The 19,491-nt window shown below is 46.7% G+C and overlaps 1 protein-coding gene across 1 annotated transcript in view; it reads right to left on the bottom strand.

Moving 5' to 3' along the window:
• The window catches only part of snd1 (staphylococcal nuclease and tudor domain containing 1), a 140,619-nt gene that overhangs the window by 38,943 nt on the left and 82,185 nt on the right, over positions 1-19,491 (bottom strand). Inside the window, exon 17 of the mRNA XM_076159021.1 lies at positions 11,722-11,910. Coding sequence (XP_076015136.1) covers positions 11,722-11,910 — 189 coding nt within the window. The remainder of the gene's footprint in view (positions 1-11,721; positions 11,911-19,491) is intronic.

Genomic DNA, 19,491 nt, shown 5'->3' on the forward strand with positions numbered 1-19,491 from the left:
TTGAGAGTAAATCGGGGTCGTCGCATACAAACGCCTACACCTGTCTGCAGCGGCAACACCGCACTCTGCGGCTGGTGATGAAGGGCAGACGGCTGACAATACACACCAGGCATTGCTCACAGATTGTAAACGCACACAGGCACACATACGCACACATGCACGCACCACACAAACAGTCCCTGGTGGCAGCCGCTCCAGCATATGGAGGCTTACGCCATGTGGGGCGCTTTCTGCCGGAGCAGCAGCAGCACGAGTGTGTCTGTCTGCGGTCATTAAAAGATGCTCAAGCCAGGCGAGATGTCACCAGAGCAAAACAAAAGCAGCGCGGGGACGCCAGCGCGCAAATTAAAACCAGCCAGGGAGGGGGGCACCGAACCGACAACCTTCACACGGGGCCGGACAGAGACGCGAGAGGACGAAAGACAAGACCGACATTTGTGCCAGGTCTGCGTTACTTAACAGTGTCTTGTCGGTGACCTTGGTGCCGTCAGACGGGTCGGCTTACCGCCTCCATCTCAAAATACGCCCACCTGGCAGAACAGCACACGGGCTGAATTTCACAATGAATTTGTGCCCTCCCCCCCCACCCCCTCCCACCATCCATTCTTCATTTCCTCCTTTCTACCCGAAGATCTCCTCATAACCTCGCCGCGTGAACGTGCTCGTCATCCAGACCGAGGAAATTATGTAAACCCTTAGAGCGCGTCAAGAGCGGGGAGACAAAGGGAAAGCAAAGCGTGAGGATAAAGTAGAATAATTAGGAAATAGGACTACTTTAATGCTACAATGTATAAGTATGCAATTAAAAGACAATTAATCAACTTTTTAATTAACAGGCTCATCTGTTCTGGGTTGCCACAGTGTTGCCATGACAACCAGTTTCCAGGGAGGCGTTCTCTCTCCTCCTCTCTCTCCTTCTCAATGTAGGAGACCAGACTCCTGGTGATTTTTCTCTCTGATCGCACCTTCCAACTCTCTCTGCTCTCTCCATGTCAAAAGAAAAAGAAAAAAGGAAGGAAAAGAAAGGAAAAGCTAACCTGATAACAGAGGTATTAGCACTTCTAAAGAAAACTGCTTGTGCAAAAATGGACATGTTTGCCTATTAATTAATATATGGACGTTGACGTGCAAAAGCAAGAGGTTTATATGGTCTGTCAATCCACGCCCGTCTGAAAATGGGAAGGATCCTAAACCCTCCACTGTGCACGTGTGTGAGACAGTGTTAGAAATAACAAGGGTCAAAGGGCAAAATTGCCCCTGCAGGTAACATTTTAGCCACTTAAATCTCAAATGAGGAGGCAAGAACTGACAAATTGTTATAAATGAATTCAGAATTTTTTTAAGCAATGTGACTGAATAGCTCAGGAATCAAAGCTTGATCTGATGAACATCGACTTTAACTAGCGACATGGTTTCTGTCTGTGATGACATGAGAACCTTTATTTTTCTTTCCTGATCTTTCGGTTCTGACTGACGAAATAAGGGCCCAGGCTCTCTGCTGCTTAATATGTAATCTTTTCTGTTGAAATCAAGATCAATTGTTATTCATTACATTGTTAATTCTTGTATTTATCAAAGAGCCCCTAACTACATTAACAATGCATGCAGATGTAGATAAATGCCTGATTTAAAATCATTTCCTACCATGATCCGCTCTGTTGTGTTAAAGCTGTGCGATTACAGCACACAAACGCAAATGAGTTCTGTGTTCTTTGTCAAAGTTCCCATTGTGTGCAGTGAAACACTGAAGCTGCATTTCCACTTTAAATTCAGGTGGCGTTATTGTCATCTCCGGTCCGTGTGAATATTGGAAAATAAAGAAACAGAGGGAAAACGTGAAGGTGGCAAGGGCGGGCGGGCGGGAGACAGAGAGCGGGAGAGAGAGAGACATGACAGTGGGACATGCAGGGATGACATGAGAGTCTGACTCTGTTTATGCGAGCGTCTGTCCCTGAGGGAAGAGAGTCTGAGAACTTCAAGCTTTGTGGGAAAAATGTTTTTGGGCAAAATAAATTTGCAAGGCTGCACAGAAACATGGTAAGACACGATAAAAGGTAGAGATAGAAAAAAAATTAAACAAAGCAGGATTTACAATAGGGAGACAAAAGGCCCATTCGTCAGGAAGTGAGCTTAATTAAGATACAAATCTGCCGAGCGGGAAATCAACAAAGCGTTAAAGTAAGAATCCCAAATTAATGATCAGCAGCGAAGACACAAACACAACTGTGCTGAAAGCACACAGCAAATCCTCTAATCCTCACTCATGTTACACCTGTCTGCGCTCCATTCACGCACGTCACGGCGTGTCAAGGTTGGCAGCCCGTGAAAAGACGACGTCATTGGTCTGTTGTGCTGCACCTCATATTGAGCGACTTCCTGCGGACTTTTGCGTACAGCCTACGGCCGTCACAATTCCATTTCTTGGTGCTTTCGTTTAATTTTTGTGGGTTTTGTGAATAAGCATCCTGCTGGATAACAACCAATGAAAGCTTCACATCCTCACGTCACAAGGTCACAACACATCGCATCTTAAAGCCACAGCGCACCATTGACTGGTCTTAAATGGCAATAGCAAATCCATACCAAAACTGTGTGGATTATCATTTATTAAAATTGTTATAGGTGGAGTCTTGACTGCATGTTTGTGTGTATTTCTGTTTCGGATTGAGTGAGGAAATGAGACGCAGTGAAGAGAGATTATTGCCTTGACAAGACCGCAGGGCAACACAGCCACTCAGGAGGAATTTAGCGGGGCAACTTTCCTCCGTCATCTCATTCAGGGAAGCCGCAGACACCCAAACTTGAGTGGCCTTGTTGGTAATCATGCACTAAAGAGGCGCCTTTAGTCAGACGAGAGAGCGGCGGAGAGAAAGGGAAAAAAACGCATTAATGAATCAACGCACTTAGCACTTATTTCACATAGTGAGGGAGAGAGAATTGGAGAGCTTGTGAGGTAAGTGGAGAATAGTAAATAGGACGCCTAATTCAGAGAAAACCCAGGGCTGTAAGGAGGAGAGCAAGGGAAGGAGGGAGCCAGGAAGGAACAGGGCTGAACAGGGGGGGGGGGGGGTATCGTGTAGCAAAACGGAGGAAAAGGAATACGAAAATGCATTTAGGAGTGGAATTGGCTGCTGAACCTGGCAGAGAGTGCCAGCGTGGGGAGGACTTTGTCTGCAAGCAGGTAATAAAGAGAAGTGATGAGGCGTTAGCTTCCAGACCGGCTATAAGCTTCTTCTTCCAATTCTGTTTAAGGGCAAATTGGCCTGATGTGCCTCAACCTTGATAAGGTTGTGTGGAAGTGTGTGTGTGTGTGTATGTGTGTATGTGTGTGTGTGTGTGTGTGTGTGTGTGTGTGTGTGTGAGTGTATGTACAACGTTTGTAGCAGTGAAAAACAGAACTGGCTTCACAAAGTCGGGTTGGCCATCATGTAAAATAATGTACAGCCAGTAAACCCTGGAAAGGTTTTGTTTTGGCTGCTTTGCAGGGAATTTGTGTAGCAGTCAAGGTCACGCCTGTCAAACACAGCCACCACGAGCCAGCTGGTTCGGGTGACAACAGTTTGGCCATTTTGGGGCAAAGTCATCCGATGTCCCCTCTTAGTGCCTGGGAAATGGCAGAGAAGTAAGTGATTAAGAGGGGCAGGGATGGAGGACAGACTCAAACCAGCAGAGAGCGTTTAAATTGTGCCCCCGAGAAGCAAATATTTAGCATTTTATTAGACAGAAGAGAAAAACGAAGCAACCAGGGAGGGAAGGCGAGGACGTGGTATTCCATATCCGACCTATATTAAATGGAGTTAAGTGTGGCTCCAAGCAGGAGCCTTAAAAAATGTCAGAGTGTGTGTAAATGGCTATAACGCGTGTGTGTGTGTTTGTGTGCCAGCTTGGATGGCTCATAAAGAGGACACCTGAAGCAGGGCAGTAATGCAGCTCTGGATGGTTTCGCAGCATCTGCCTGATGGTTCCAAAATACATAAATGTCAACTTTCTGCATGGGAAGACGTTAGCGAATCCACTCGTAATGTGGCGGGGTGCAAACATTGAGAGGGGCTGTCAACTATTAAGCGGCGAAATCACCTAGAAGCAGACATTTAGGCTCAGCTGCAAGACTAAGTGGTGTCAGATAAGTATGCCAGAGTATTTAGGCAAACATCTCAGCCACTGCATCAATTAAAGGCTGTTGCACGAGGTAATAACGCTTTGCTGCGAGTGACTAATCAAAGCTCTGCAGTCTAAGGTCAAATATACGAGTTGAAATTCAAGCTTCACTGCCTGTATTCCACACAGTCATTCTACCGGAGGTGGGAAGCAGTCAGCCACAACCAGCCCTCGGCCAGCCAAGTGGAAAAATGTCTCTTTACAGTGTCCCAGGGGGGACAGACAAAAAAAGGAAAGGAAAAAAATTGTCCGTTCATGCAACTCCAGCCGGCGCGTGTCCTTCACACTCACTTTCATCAGCTGGAATCAGTGGAAGGGCTGTGTGAGAGGGAGTAAATGAGCACGAGAGGGGGAACAAAGAGGGAAGCCTATTAACCGGGAACCAGGGGAGACAGGGAGAGAAAGGCGGGCAAACGAGGGGGTTTGTCTTTTCTATTGCAGGTGGCGGAGCTGAGCATGTGTTAATCAGCCATAATGCAGAGCACGGTGACATATCACATTATGCTCTCAGCCAGCGTTTCGCCCCCTCTGACTCTTTCCAGCCCTCTCTCTCCTTCCGTGGCCACAACCCTTCATCCCATGAGCTGGGTAACGGGGGTGGGAGTGCAGCGGGGGGCAGGACAGGCTGCCTGAGTTATTTCTGCACTGATGAACCGAAGGCAGCCTCAAACGTGCCCCTGAGGACCCTCCGCTAAGAGCCTGCAAGAATCCCCTGCATGACTGGAGGAGGGAGAGCAAAAGGCCAAGGACATGTAGACAAATGCACAGAAACGCATGCAATGACAAGAATCACGCATGTGCACCAACTGGGCGGCCGGATTCATGATTCTGATGATATTATTCAAAGTCGGCATGCGATCCGGCAAGTAATGGAGAGGCCTTGAACGAACGAACAGATCAAGCACACTTCCACCCCTTCATCGCTTGTGTCTGTTTGTGGGTGAAGGCGGCAGCTTCGCCGGCTGTGCGGAGGACAGGGAAAGAGGCGGATGAGGAGGGAAAGAGATTGTTTGCATGTGTATTCACGTGAGTGCGAGCAGAGCTGACAGACTGCTGAATTTGCAGCTTGAAACTCGGGGAAAAGGAAGATGAAGGGGCGGGCGGGGGTGTAAATAACACACACATCACTGGGCTCACTGATCTCTTCCTGCGTCTCTCTGCCTCAGGGCACCGAGGGTCCAGATCGCCGTCTACAGTAAGGGGCGTGGGGGTGGTGGTGTTGGGGTGGGGGGCATCCCGTGGAGTGAGAGCACCCCCAGTATTTCTGCACATGCTCAAAGAGTGTGTGAGTAAGCCGGAAGAAGACTGTCACAGCGTGCCGTACACACATGTGCCCACTGTTCTATTTGCATGCAAACATGCGTGTGCGTCTCTGCACACAGTACATTATGTAATCCTTTAGCCGGATGAGAAAGCCACCGTCAGCTCTGTGCTGTTGTGTCACAGATGGTTCATTTTGTGCTGAGAGGGGAAAGAATGACACAAGCATAAAAGAAAACTGCGTTTGTCATCTCAAGTGTACATAGATTTTCATTCACATAGTACAAATACTTAAAATGAAGAGCCTGGTGATTTGGTCGTACCACACAGCACGCGGCGTTCTGAGCAGAGATCTGAGGTCTCACACGGGTCACCTCTCCCATTGTGACCACCCATTACTACGCTGCAGGCAATAATGTGCCCTCGCTGTGATCCCGCTGTCCTTCAACGCGTGCCAGCGACCTTTTCAAAGGTAGATCTCACTCACTTATTGACATATTGGTACGTGCACAATCAAGCATCCCAATCAATTTTACTTTATGCTGCTTAATGTGCACATGCATGCGCTTGAATACATTTTCCTTCGCTGCCACAAAGCCCTGAAGTCACATGTCTCACTCGCTGATTCATGAATCCATCATGCAGCCGTGGTCACGATTTCCAGCGTGGGATGGGGTCTCCCGCGCCCCTGATCTGACGAACGATAGGAGGCTGTCACCAGCGCGCTTTAAAGGGCAGAGCAGAGTACCAAGGCACCCGTGGATATAATTTGATTCTACACTATCGGGCTGTAATTCAACTCCAGATTCCCTACTGGTGCTTGATTAGGAGAAATTCTTTCAGCTACGCAGGCACAGATAATAAGCAAATGATGAAACAAAGGAGCAACGTTGTGGCGGGACAAACCAAAACCTTGCAGTGGTTGACGTGACAACCCACTGCCACAAATACCACTATCGGCTCTGACTGCACCATGAATGATGTGGCCGAAAACAGAAGACGTGAGTGTTGAGACGCCGCCTGTGGATGAGCTGATTTACAGTGACTTCTGGCACAGTTAGCCGCTCGTCTCCTAAAGGGCAGGAAAAATGCTAATCACCACTGACATAATGACTCTCCTGGCCCTCCATCTTTGTGATGGCCGAGCAGAACACGGCCACAGAATCCATTTCAGACCCCTACTACTTTTCAATTACATCCTGGTATCGCAGAGGGCCTCGGCACTCGGCTGATATCATTAATATGCTCTTGAGCTGAGCACATGTACCGACGCTTAACCGTACAGAACGGAGAAAATATGCAAATGAAGTTACAATACAGAACAGTGACCTTTGACCTCAAGCACATACTAATGCAGCTCCTACTAATGCTCACTGTAAAAAGATGACATACCAACAGTAATTGCTCAACCCTCAGGTACATCCACATTACCACTAATTCTATTATTCCTACTACAATGATTATACGCCATATCATTGTATTATTAGAAGTTAGGAGAGCTATCAGGGCCTGTAACCTACATTTGCTGTCCTCCTCCCGAGGACTTTGGCTCAAAGTGCCTTCAGGGGGGGAAACACACGGATAGGAGAGAAGCCGAAAAGCAAACAAAGGGGCAGGGATCCAAACTTATTAATTAAATATGAGGTGGCTTGCTGGAGTTGGCACTATGCGAGCAGACAAAGTGCCCTCCTTTTTAACTCCCAAGCCCGACAATTGACTGCTCTGAAATGGTTCCAAAGAGACGCTCGGTGAAACACAAACAAGCCGCGCACACAGGTGACCCTGGGAAAACTGGAAGATATATTACTGTATTCTAAGTAATGGTTTGCCATCGTCTCATTAGACCCTTTAAAGCTCTGAAGACGAATAGGCCGGGAAATAAAAAGCCAATAATTCAGTTTAGCAAAAACCATTTCCTTACCAACTGCGATTACACACTGGCTATACTTCATATACTATATACACACACACTTTACATTATTAAAGGTGAGACCCATTAATGCTGATCTGGTGCCTCACACACACGGCTGAGGCATTTCATCATCACCCAGGCGTGATTGACAGTTTACTAAAGTTGCATTCCTGTTACCTCTCTAGAGACTGGACAGGTATAAATTGGATGTGTCTTTCTGTGATTGGTCGTGTTGTGGCTGTTGTTTCTACCCCACATGGTATTGACTTAATTTAGTCATATTAGAAGGATGTCTGACAGTTGTTAGCGGTGGATGGGACAGAGAGAGGCGAGTGACTAGAATGGAAATAAACATGTAATCAGCCCGATCGGCCCGAATGCCACTAATGCTCGATGCTTCACACCCGCTAATGCAATTTGTGTTTGGCCAAAATAACTTATTTCAGGTCAACCAAAAACCTCTCAGCGACAGATGGAGTGATGACAGCCAGAGACTGCGGCTGAAATGGCTGAAGTCAAAAAGGTGATAATTTGCAGAAGCTTTGGGATTTGGCGAAAAAAGGCTCTAAAATACAGAAACTAAGGGTCAGATGTACAACGGAACGACTGAAACGCAGCACTTCAACAGAGATGAGCCGCAGATGAGCCGCTTCGGTATTAATCCGCGGCTTGTTTCATGCTATAGCCTGGTGACTGCCGCAGAACAAGGCAAACGGAAGGGGAAGGAGGGAAAGATTGCAACATTGTAAGCACGGCTTTTAAATGGCTCCGGGGCTTAAGAAAGCACTGAGCTCTGTATTAATAGAAGAGGACTGTCATCCAAGGAATCCAAACAAGGCTGCTTGTACGTAATTGTACACAGCCTATTTACAGAATGCAGAGATTGAGTATATGCATGATGATAAACAAAACATGGCCCTCCATTGTGCAAACCATGCTTTCCCTCGGAGTTTGCTGAATGCAGAATGGCTGCAGGTAAAATATACAATACCACCACGTCGGCTTTCATAGAATTGCTACTGTAGTGCTCGACAAAGACAGAATTCTCAGAGCGCAGCTGATGCTCAGGATGGCTCCTCGTCCTCTTGAGCTCAACTTCCCCCCACACGAGTCGCACCCATTATCTTCACTAAGAGCCCAATTAACTGGAATCATCCGCGGCGTGTTTCTGTTTAGCCAGGTGTGTGATGTGCTGAGTGAGGTGCTGCCTTTTGCAAAACTGAGACATCATGGGGATAGAAAGCACTGACGTTGATGGGGGGTGGTTGAGATGTTTGGCTCACGAGTCGGGCCACATGACTCTGTAGAGATTGTGCCAGCCTTGATAGAATCAAGATAAAGTGACCAAAAATGCACCAGATGTTTGGGTTGGATGTTTGGAACTCCAATATGGCTCTGTCAGTAGCCATGGCGGTAATATCCAAGGGGCCGACTTATCTTTGATTCATCCTGAGCTGGGAGGAAGAGGACTGTCCTGTGTAAGCTGAAATTTGGAGCGCGGCAAAGACGGGAAGGGAACCGGACAAGAGGCGCCTTAGCGGACGTTAATGGGGTTAATAAGAGGGAATTCAAAGGTAATTAGCTGTGTGAGGACTAACAAAGAGGGACAGCAGACAGTTTTAAGAACACCGGGCAGAGAATAATAGAGGGAGATCAGACTGAGACATGGGACAGGCCGGGGTTGTGACACAAGGAAAGTCATGCGCTTACTCCATTCCCACCCTTTTCCAGTCGTCGTGGCAATCTCCCTCACGCTTGGTCAATTACAGCTGAAAACCCCTTGCTCGACAGAAAGCGCACGCCGCCTGTTATTGAAGGCCGATTGTTGATTTACCTTTTCATAACTAGGCCGCTTCAATAACAGGCACGCTCCTCTTCCCCTGCTGCTGTGCAGCTATTAGGCGGCGGCAGTCAGATGCCTTAATATTGACAAAAACGAGGACAAAACAAGTCTTCCACATTGAAGTATAGTTAAATATCCAACTTGCAGAGGAGAGGGCGAGGAGCTACCCAGAGTGGAGAATGACTTCCTTCTCATTACCGTGCTCGTCATTTCAGAGGACTTTTTTTGTTGTTTTCTTCCAAAAAAACATCCCTCGAGGTGCAAACACACACTGACAAACCGACTCCCACACCTTCGCTCAGTCTTTGGGGAGTTTGACTAGAAAGCTGCAGCCACAGCCTTGGCTCCCAATCCACATTAAGCAGGAAAGCTACTGCTACGGTGCCAAATGTGTCTCTCAAATGACGCGGCGGGGAGAGGTGTAACAATGCACCGTCGTATCAATAGCAGCAATGAGAAGTCTTGAAGTACAATGACAAAATACAGTGTGTGTTTTTGTTCCCGAGGACTCTGTAAAACAAGCGCGTCTTCCCCGCCCTTTAGAGAGTCTGAATAAACTACAATTCTTAGCAAATAAAAAAGGCGACGGATTTAAGGGAAAGACATAAGTATTGCTTGGCAACAGACGTTAGCTTCGTGTTAAAAACAATATAAATATATAAAACTGCACACTGTCCCTGGTTTCTCCTCCGGTTGGATCATGTAGAAGTTGCCACTTGGAGCTTTACAACGGATTCTGACGGGGCGACGAAGCTTCATGCGAGCTTTACGGGAAGCAAATATTAGCTCGGCTATAAATAACCGAGACGGAAGAGAGCGAATTAAGACATTTGCTAGGCCCCTGATCCTTTCACGCGCATGTGTGTGTGGAGAATTGGGTTTACGGTGAGAAGTGCTCCCGATATTGCTACAGGAGATGCTGATACGCAAGATGGCAATGTGCTGAGCTCTTCCCTTCAAACGCTCCGGAACGCTTCGTTTAGAACACAATCACTTTCTCCCATCGGCATCATTGCGGCAAAAACTCATATTCAGTTAAGTCACTCCAGCTAAGCAGTTTTCGGTGCCTGGATGCTACAGCAGCAAAGCCTTGATCCCCTCTTGTTGTACCGGGTCCCAGCTGGACCACCAACGCAAAGTTTTCTTTAATGAGCGAGCGAGCGTGCGTGTGTGCGCGTCAATATGTGTGTACGCCCTCCGAGTCCACTTCATTACGACAACCTTTTCTTGTAGGGGTGCCTGACACAGCATTACCACTGATGCCTTCCACATCCGCAGCCGCAGGGACAATAAAGCGAGGGGTAATGGGGGGGAGGGAGGGAGAAGGAGAGAGGAAGGAGGAGATGTGGAGAGATCCCATCTAGCGAGGGTGAACCTACGCAGGAAACAAAGACCAGCCAGGACTTCAAAGGCGAGAGATGCTAAGCTTTCAGGTTCTGTGGCTGGTCTCTGCGGGTTAATTAGAACACAAAGTCCCGCTCATCTCGTCTGCAAGTTGCATGCTATGCATTCGCACGCATGCAGCCAACTGCCCTCTGCTCCAAACACAACACTACGCGCACACACACACACAAATCAGGTGGCGGTTGACGCAGTGAACTGACATCAAATGTAATCGCAAGCTGACTGCAGTTACTGCCGCCGTCTTTCTTTGCCCTGCCGCGCTCTGGGTCAGCTAGGGTCAAAACTGCACGTATGGAAATGCAGCCCGGTTACCGCGAGTAAAAATTTAAACACGGCTGAGTCGTTGAGCTCATATCAGGGCCGGGGGGGAGGGGGGGGGGGTTTTGCTGGTGAAGAACTGAGAGCTCTCTCTGTGTGCTGCATCTGATCTTGGGGAGGAGGAAAAAGGGGAGAGAGACAGAACCCAACAGCAAGGAAGAAAGAAAGGGAAGAACAAGCTGAATATGGCAATGATAGATTCAGAGAGAGGACAGAGAACACAGTTCCCTCTTTGCTCCAGCGATAGATCATATTCAGTATTTTTATGGAGAGTACATCTCCTAAAAAGCTCCCAAACAGGTAGACATGGACCAGAAAAGGACAGAAGGAAAAAAAAAGAAAGCAGGAAGAAAGAAGAGAGGATGGGGCTGACAGCTGGCTGGGCACTTCATTCATCTGGCAGGGGCGACTGCTGGAGCCATAATGAAAATGCAGGGTGAGATTGGGATCAGTGCGAGAGAGGCCTCCATCCATCACCGCGCTCCCACAGAGGGAAGAAAAGCTGCAATGATAATGGCAAATATGTGGCTATTCTCAAAGCTCGCGTGGAGCATTTCCACTGGAGTGTCAGAGAGAAATACATTTTCAGAGGAGAAATGGATCGTGCCTCTGCCATGACTGATGCTATCTGTTATTCAGCTAAAGTGTCATAGTGAAAATGCTGAGGTGCCCACGGTAACATGTGTATATGCAATTGGGGTGCATTCTGTAACAAATTCAGATCTTCTTCTCACTTTGAGGAACCTTCATGACTTCAGTTCCATATCAGACTGGAACATTAAAGATCTAAGATGATGTTCTCTTGGCATCATTAAAGGGGACCGACCTTCTCTTTCCTCTGGCGACACGCCTCCTCTGCAGACGTCAGGGTTTTGTAGTAGGAGCTGCGCTCTGCTGTGAAGTGGACCTTGGACAGGGCGTTTTCCACCAGGGCCACCGACAGATTCAAGCCCTCAATGTGCAGCCAGCCGATGAAGTTGCCCGCTTTGTCCATGCTCTCCACTTCCACTTCCACCTGGCAGAGAAGAGAGGAAGAAGCTTGGTCAATGTTCAGTATCTGAGATTAGGTATGTGATTCAATTAGAGTCAGGAAGAGCAGGAGGGGGGTGGAACTGGTGCAGGAGACAGTGTGCTGTACTTAAATAGACACATCACTGGAGGGCCCAGAGCTCGCCATTGATTTAGTGGCCTCACACAAGCGTGCACACACACATGCACTCACACAAGCGTGCACACACAAACACACACACAGACAGATCTTGTTTCCCCCCTGTGGTGTGGATTATCCTGGTCAACAGTCTCTGGTCTTAGCAAAGACGGAGGACAAGTTAGCACGGACAGAATTGTTGACTATTTGCAAACAATGCTCCTCTTGTAACGATGGAAATCGATTATGCCCATAACAAGGAGCTTCAGACGCAGTATGACTCACTTGAAATTAGTGTTGAGTGTGTGGTTCAGACTTAATTAAGGCTTAATATTGCCACGCTACTTTTCTGTATACCTGAAAATCATTCGCAATTAGTGAGAGCTAAATTGCTACTCCCTTAAGTTAACAAATGAGGGCATTGAAGTGGCTAACCCTGCTGACAACGACGCAAAGATCTCAGAACTTCACCCATGATGGACTATAACCAAATTCTGCCTCTTCAGGCTAATTATCTATTCATTATGTTTTGTTTCATAAGCCATGGACAGACAGGGGTGAAAAAAAAAATCAATTGATTTTTTTTCCTGGCCGTTCTTGCCTCAGTCAGCGGGAAAGTGAGAGGGCAGGTGTGCAGAGGAGATAGGAAGAAGTCAAGCGATTAAGACTCAGCCTGCTTAGCCTCGCAGCCACCAGGGAAATCTGAGGGGAATTAAGTTTGTAAACGGCTCCGTCTTGTTCCCGGCTAAAGTAAAAAAGCTGATTTTTATGAATACACAAGCCGTTCTATTATTATAGAAGCCATTTTACAATTCTGGACTTACAGGCGCCGATGTAGGTTTCCATTTTCCACACCTACTTATCATTTGGCTCAATCTGTTACATCATCTGTTGAGGTGTCCTGTTACGATGCCATCAGCAGTGTCTGTCACTTCTCATCTGCCATGAATGGTGTAAAAGTATAGTTTCATATTTTTATTTGTTGTACCAGACTGCTGACATATAGATATGAAGTTTGCCTGATATTTAAAAAAAAACTTTACTTGGTATCAATTCCGTTTCCAAACCTAACAGAACGAAACACTTAAGAATATTTAATGCTCATTGAATTAATCTCATTGTTGACAGTTAATGGAATCGTATCATTCTGAATGTAATTAGGCAATTCATATATTTTGCATTGTACAGATGAATGTATAATAAACCATTGGCAAATTTGTCTCCAACATTTAAATGGAACACCAGAGGCTCCATGAAAGACAAAGCAGCAGCTATGACATCAGTCTGCCTGGCCACGATACCATCTCAGCTCCCTCATACCTCATCAGCCTCTGTATAATCTGCTTTCCCCTTCTTTCCCTCTCTCTTTCTCTCCCTCTCGTCCTCTCTGCTATCTCGGATACTCACTCCATTTTATCTCCCTTTGTCTCTAAGTGCAGAAGCGGTTACATAACTGGGCTATTAGAGCAGCAATGGTCCTTCGAGCGCCCAAATGTCAAACTAGAAAGTCGAGGAGTGCGGGGGGAAAAGGGCTCGTTAGCGGGGCGCCGCCTTGAATGAGTTTAAATGGTACCAACTAAAATAAGAAAAGGCAAGAAATGTAAATAACAACACAAATAGATGCAATAAACTGTAATGTATGGAGAAAGCTTTTTTGGGGAAGATCAAAGATCCCAGATCTCAAAACCCCATATGGACAGGATCTCTCTGCTCGTCTCCTCCTGAGCAGATGTGCAAAGAGACGAGACGCCTCAGCTCAGAGAAGCGTTTCATTCGGCACGGGGCCGAGCGGTGCGATTGTTTGCTAAATCAGACAGAGCCGAAGCCTTTTGGCGCCTATTTTAGTCTGATTAGGCCTCTATTCTCAACGGGAGGTCTAAAAACCTTTAATTAATTGAATGATCTGTGATTCTAGCCCACACTAGCTTCTACAAATCGCCCTGGTACTGTTTCTTCAGATTAAAAAGATATAGATGCTTCATGCAATAATAAGGTTAAGAAAAAGGCATGAAATGGGAGATAGAATCATACTTCCACAGGGGAAAATTACACACACACACACACACACACGCACTCACACACTTTCCCTGCTCATTTCCACACTAATAATTTATCTCAAAAGCTCCACAAATTACTCTGCAGTGATTTCAGTCTGGAATGAAAGGTGAAGGGCAGATCCTCTCCGCCGACTCCATTCACCCCCACACTCAGCCGGGTGATCCTGCCCGCTTAGGCGCCCAGAAAGAGGACGACTTTGCCGCCGCGCCAACACGTTAAATGGCAACGCTCAGAGATGAATGAGAGGCAAAGCGAGGGTGAAATTACAGGCAAACACACACATTTCCCAGACCACTTACAGGGAACGACTTCATTTACCACATACTGCTCAAATTATGAAAACGAAATTAACTGGCATTACCACCCACAGAATTAATGATAAAAACAAGCCCACTGGGGAATACTGGCAACATGCAGAGACATGCAAATCTACTGCATGTGTCCTGATGGACAAGTCACTGGAGTGTCCACGGGACGGGAAACCACACACACCTACACTGACATCACTTTGGAATACACACTTTCAACTGATTGTGATTCTTGATCCAACAGCTCTGACCGCGTGTGTGTGGTGTTGGCCTGCGTGTTTACAGGTACAACTTGGGGTCCCGAGGACAACGACCGGACACCGTGTGCACTCTTTAACTACTAATTGAAAGACTTTTACAGCCAATAAAACATAATAAAACAAGTGGACGCATCAACGCGGGCGACTGACTTTATCACAGTGCACAAGAGCCTGAATGTTGCCGGGCTTTTCAGCGTCTCGCATTGTAAAAAGATAAAACAGCCGGGTTTTACACTTGTATGTACACACACACTGACATTCAATTCCCCCTCCTTTTAAAGCAAAGCGGCTTCGGTCACATCATGGAGAGGACAGGGGAGGCGGAGTGGAAACTGCTTCGAGTCGAGCCCAGATGGTTCCCAGCGGAGGCCTCCTCTGAGCCAAGATGGCTTCCGCCGGAACACAAATGGACTCTGGTAATCTCATAAACGCTGGGATTGTTTCGACACCGGGGACGGAAAATAGAAAAGGGCACAAAAAACAAACAAACACACAATGCATGCACATGTGTGTGTGTGTGTGTGTGTGTGTGTGTGTGTGTGTGTGTGTGTGTGTGTGTGTGTGTGTGTTTCACCAGTAGAAAAGACAGAGCCATTTGGTATCATTGAGGTGAAAACGGGCCTGGGGGCTTGTTTTAAAACTGCAGCAGATTTGATTCATTTAGCGGTTTGAGTGTAAAAAGGAAAGTACAAAGAGGGCTGCGGTTGTGTGACGCAACATATCGGAGCCAAAACGCTCTCCCTCACTCACCAAGACAAGAGCAACACTGTGGGCAGGCAATCTGATAAATGTGAGCAATGGGATTTCCTCTCAACGACACATCCACAAGAACGTATCTAAAGCCTAGTAGATAATATGAGGGCAGACGTTCCCCATGTGAAGATATGCAAATATGTAGCTGTGTCCACCTTCTGTATGTGACCCGATGACTAAATGGTCTCAAATGAACTGAGCACCCACGCTAGCAGCTCAACCGGAGTGTCGCTTTATGCTTCATTATTGAGGGGAACAACTGATGCACAGTAGATAATGAATCCATTTCCACTGACAGTATCTTCAAATCTGCATTTCACCACAGAGTCCAATTACTAAGAAATAAGCTAATCGCCACAGATTCATATAATGGCACCTGAGGTGTTTTGCATTTGTTCAGGCTGTACTCCAAGCTGGAACACAGTAAGGGGTTAAATCATGCTCTCTGTCCCCCTCTCTCTCTTTCTGTGTTTGTGTGTAAACATTGGTCAAATATTGCGGCGTGATGTGCAGATGTAAGCAGCGAGAGGTGGGGAAACAAAACGGCAGGTGGAGACGCTCTGGCATGTCTTCATTCATTCTCATTAAGCAGCAAGGAGGCGGCGGCCTTTATGCCTGCTGTACTCTGCCACTTAGTGCAGCTCTCAAGCGGGCCTGCGTACGTTTGGAGTAATATCAAAGGAGAATGAAAATATCAATACTTGTGGCAGTCCATTAATGTTCTGTAGGTGGCTTTGTGCGTACTTCTAAGTGATCAGGGACTCAGGGGCCAGATAAACTGAGGCGTTTGCGCAGTTTGGGGTGCAGATATGACGCCTTCCACTCTAAACGACACGTGTGCATCAAACGGGGGCACGAGCATGGAAGCAAGGGTCTGCACGTGAGCTCTGTGAGTCATCTCAAGGTGCTCTGCTCTCCTTCATGCAATAACTAACACCTTTAAGGGAGGATATTTGTAAGAGCTGTTGATCATGTATTCTGTTGAATTTACTAAAATGTCACACAATTAGCGTGGGGGGTTAATTTGGAGTGAAATTTCTCAGCCTCTGACGAACAGGGGCAAATTAGTGAAGATGTATAAAAGGAGTGTTCTTGTTACGTGATTTCCTCCAACAATGGCAGCACTAATTGCAGCAAAACGGAGAGACAGACTCAGACCTCAAACACGCGCTGAAAGGGGCCTTTCTTTCAATTTCCCCTATGTTACTGAACCACAGATTCCACTCGCCCCCTTGTGTGGTGTGTGTCTGTGTGTGTGTGTGTGTGTGTGTGTGAGTGTGTTTGTGTGTGTGTGTGTGTGGATTCATTGGGGCAGAGATCAAATCTCTAACAACAAGCGTTCCTAAGCACCAGACTGAGCGGTGACGCGGTGAAAAAGGCAATCGAATCAATTTCTGCCTTTACGTTCCTAATTTCCACACACTCGTAACATGCGGCGTGTGTGTGGATTCAAATACAGATTTGATGGCTCACGCTGGATGCTTTGAGCCCAGTCTGCTGTGAAAATTTCATCTCAGCATACCAACGAACCCTCCATGCATCTAACAAAAGTTCTACACCTCTCGCAGTATAGCCTCACGCGCTGGTTTCTATAGATCATTCCTGTAAGTGGGCACTCCTAGTTCCATTAACCGATACAGATGTAGCCTGAAGCCAAAGCATACCAGGCGCAAGTTTGATCAACCCCTCCCCCCCCCCCCTCCAAAAAAAAAAATCAATATGGTGTGATAGGTGTTCCTGTTGGCTGTAATTAATCACAGGAAAATTGGAAAGTGTATCAAAGCATTGGAGACAAATTGATGAGCAGGGAGCAAATAAATGGACAACTACTATTAGCTAATAAAAACACGCTGCAGATTGTTGTGACAGAGCGGCTACAAGGTATGACAGCTCTGTCAGAGGGAAATTGCTTTAAGCTTCAACATTGCTCCTGTCTCACCACTTTGTTTCTGTGTGTGTGTGTGTGTGTGTGTGTGTGTGTGTGTGTGTGTGTGTGTGTGTGTGTGTGTGTGTGTGTGTGTGTGTGTGTGTGTGACAATGGAGTTTGAATGACGCAGATAACGCAGATGTGGGATTATGTCGGGATTCCAGACGTGCCCAAAGGTAAAGGTTTCGTTTAGTTAAAAACAAACACACACAAGTCCGTCTGTGACAAAAATAGTTGTACGATGTAAAGTTCATAAAGAGACGCCTCAATCTTTCATTGAAACACTGGCTTGCTAACAGTCATTCTTGTTTACATTAACCTTTTTCCGACAGATAAACACTCATTGGGACTCTCAAATCATGCTCCTTTTACTCAACTGCTCCACTTGTTCAGCATTTAAGCCGCCTCCCTCCCTCCCTCCCTCCCTCACTCACACCAGGCAAGCCGGGATAGAAATCGGTTAGTGGCATCACCGGGGCCCCAATCAAAGAGGAGGGAAAAGGCCGCTCTGGGGGCCGAAATCTATAAATATAGATCGATAAAGCAAAAAAAAAAAAAAAAAAGAGGCAGAGAAGAATAAATGAATGAATTTAACAAACTGCTATTGATCCCTTAATGGCATAGATCAGGCAGGGATGTAAATAGCATGTTAACGGTGTCTGTAATTAAAAAAATAAATAAAAAACAAATGTCACCTGGAGAGACGAGCTGATGTATCTTGGCTGTTAAGTTTATTCTGATTTTATTTTACAGCAAACACAATCTAAATCTAAATTGCTACACTAGACCCTTTGATGTCAGTAATCTAAAAGGCAAAGCTGAGGTCCAGCCAACATTCAGCCCCCCCCACCATCCCTCCTAATTTTGAATTCATGAGATGAATTCTGTTTTCTGTGGCTGCAACCTGGTGCGCCTCTCATTTGGAATGCCAGTGTGACGCCTGGGTCTCGGGCAGGGAGCCAGCAGGTTCTGGCGTCCACCAAATCCAAACCCGATTTTCCAATAAGTGGACCATGAGGTTTGACAGAGAGCCATTTGTCAGATTTTTGGTCAATAAACACACGAGGCCAGGAGGGTTATGAAGTGTGCTGGAAATACACAAACCCCACTTCCAAAAACAAGCAATTATAATCGTGTTTGGCTTCGTTGCAAATGAGGTAAGCCCTTATGAGACGGAGAGCAAACTGAAAAATAAAAATTATGGGGAAAATCTCTACTTTAAAAATACTTTTAGTGGTGCCAGAGAAACAGAGATGGAGGTCAGAGGTGATAAGTAAAGACATCCCATCTGTTCAAATCAAAACAGGGGTGAAATATGCAGTCGGAGATGCCTCGCCACATATGAGAGGAATCCTCATAAACATTTAGCGCCTCCTATCTCAGTCTGTCTGAATTCCTCTGGTGGCAGATGGACTGCTGCAGGGCCCTCACACCTACACGCTCACCCACTCCAGTCTAAAGTTACAGCAGCAGATGCAGTGAGGGAATAAAAACTTTGGTTTGGTTGTGCTACTGTAAACAAACGCGCCGTCGCATTCTCCACCTGGACTGTAACACTCTGCAGTGAGCGAAGCATCCTCACATCGCTCACATGTGCAGTGGAATGTCTATAAGAATGGCGACTACTCCCATAGGACACGCAAATTGCTTCTTCAGGGGCTTTTTGACTGGTTTCAATCGAGGCCGGGGGTCGCCGTCAATGCGTACGGCAACATGCGTGCGGGGGCAGGAAGGTGTTTGTGTGCGCACGCTATCCCAGGGTGATCAATGTGACTCAGGGGTTCCCATGCATCACTGTCAGTGGCAGGCCGCTGTCTGTCGGCGGCCGGGTAGAGGAAAGTCAAATGGCTTCTCAAACGGCCGGGGTCATTAACTGCCAGGCGAAAGAGGGAAAAAAGCATGATCCCCTCCGTTAAACCTGCCCGATGCCCATTAATGAGTTTTTCTTTCATCAATAGATAATTGATGTTTGCCCTGCATCACTTTTCTGACAAAACAGGTGAATAAATGGGAATTTGTGGCTGGAGTGAATGTGATAGATATGCGTCTAAATGTGGGTGAGGGAAAACCATTTGCCTTTGTTATCTGCTGGTCCTTTTATTTCTGTTCTGTCCCAGCGCCGCTCCCCTTTATAGAAGCGATC

This window comes from Genypterus blacodes, unplaced genomic scaffold (genome assembly GCF_046128005.1).
Source record: "Genypterus blacodes isolate CSIRO-AG114 ecotype Tasmania unplaced genomic scaffold, CSIRO-AGI_Gbla_v1 ptg000090l_1, whole genome shotgun sequence".
NCBI classification, from domain to species: Eukaryota; Metazoa; Chordata; class Actinopteri; order Ophidiiformes; family Ophidiidae; genus Genypterus; species Genypterus blacodes.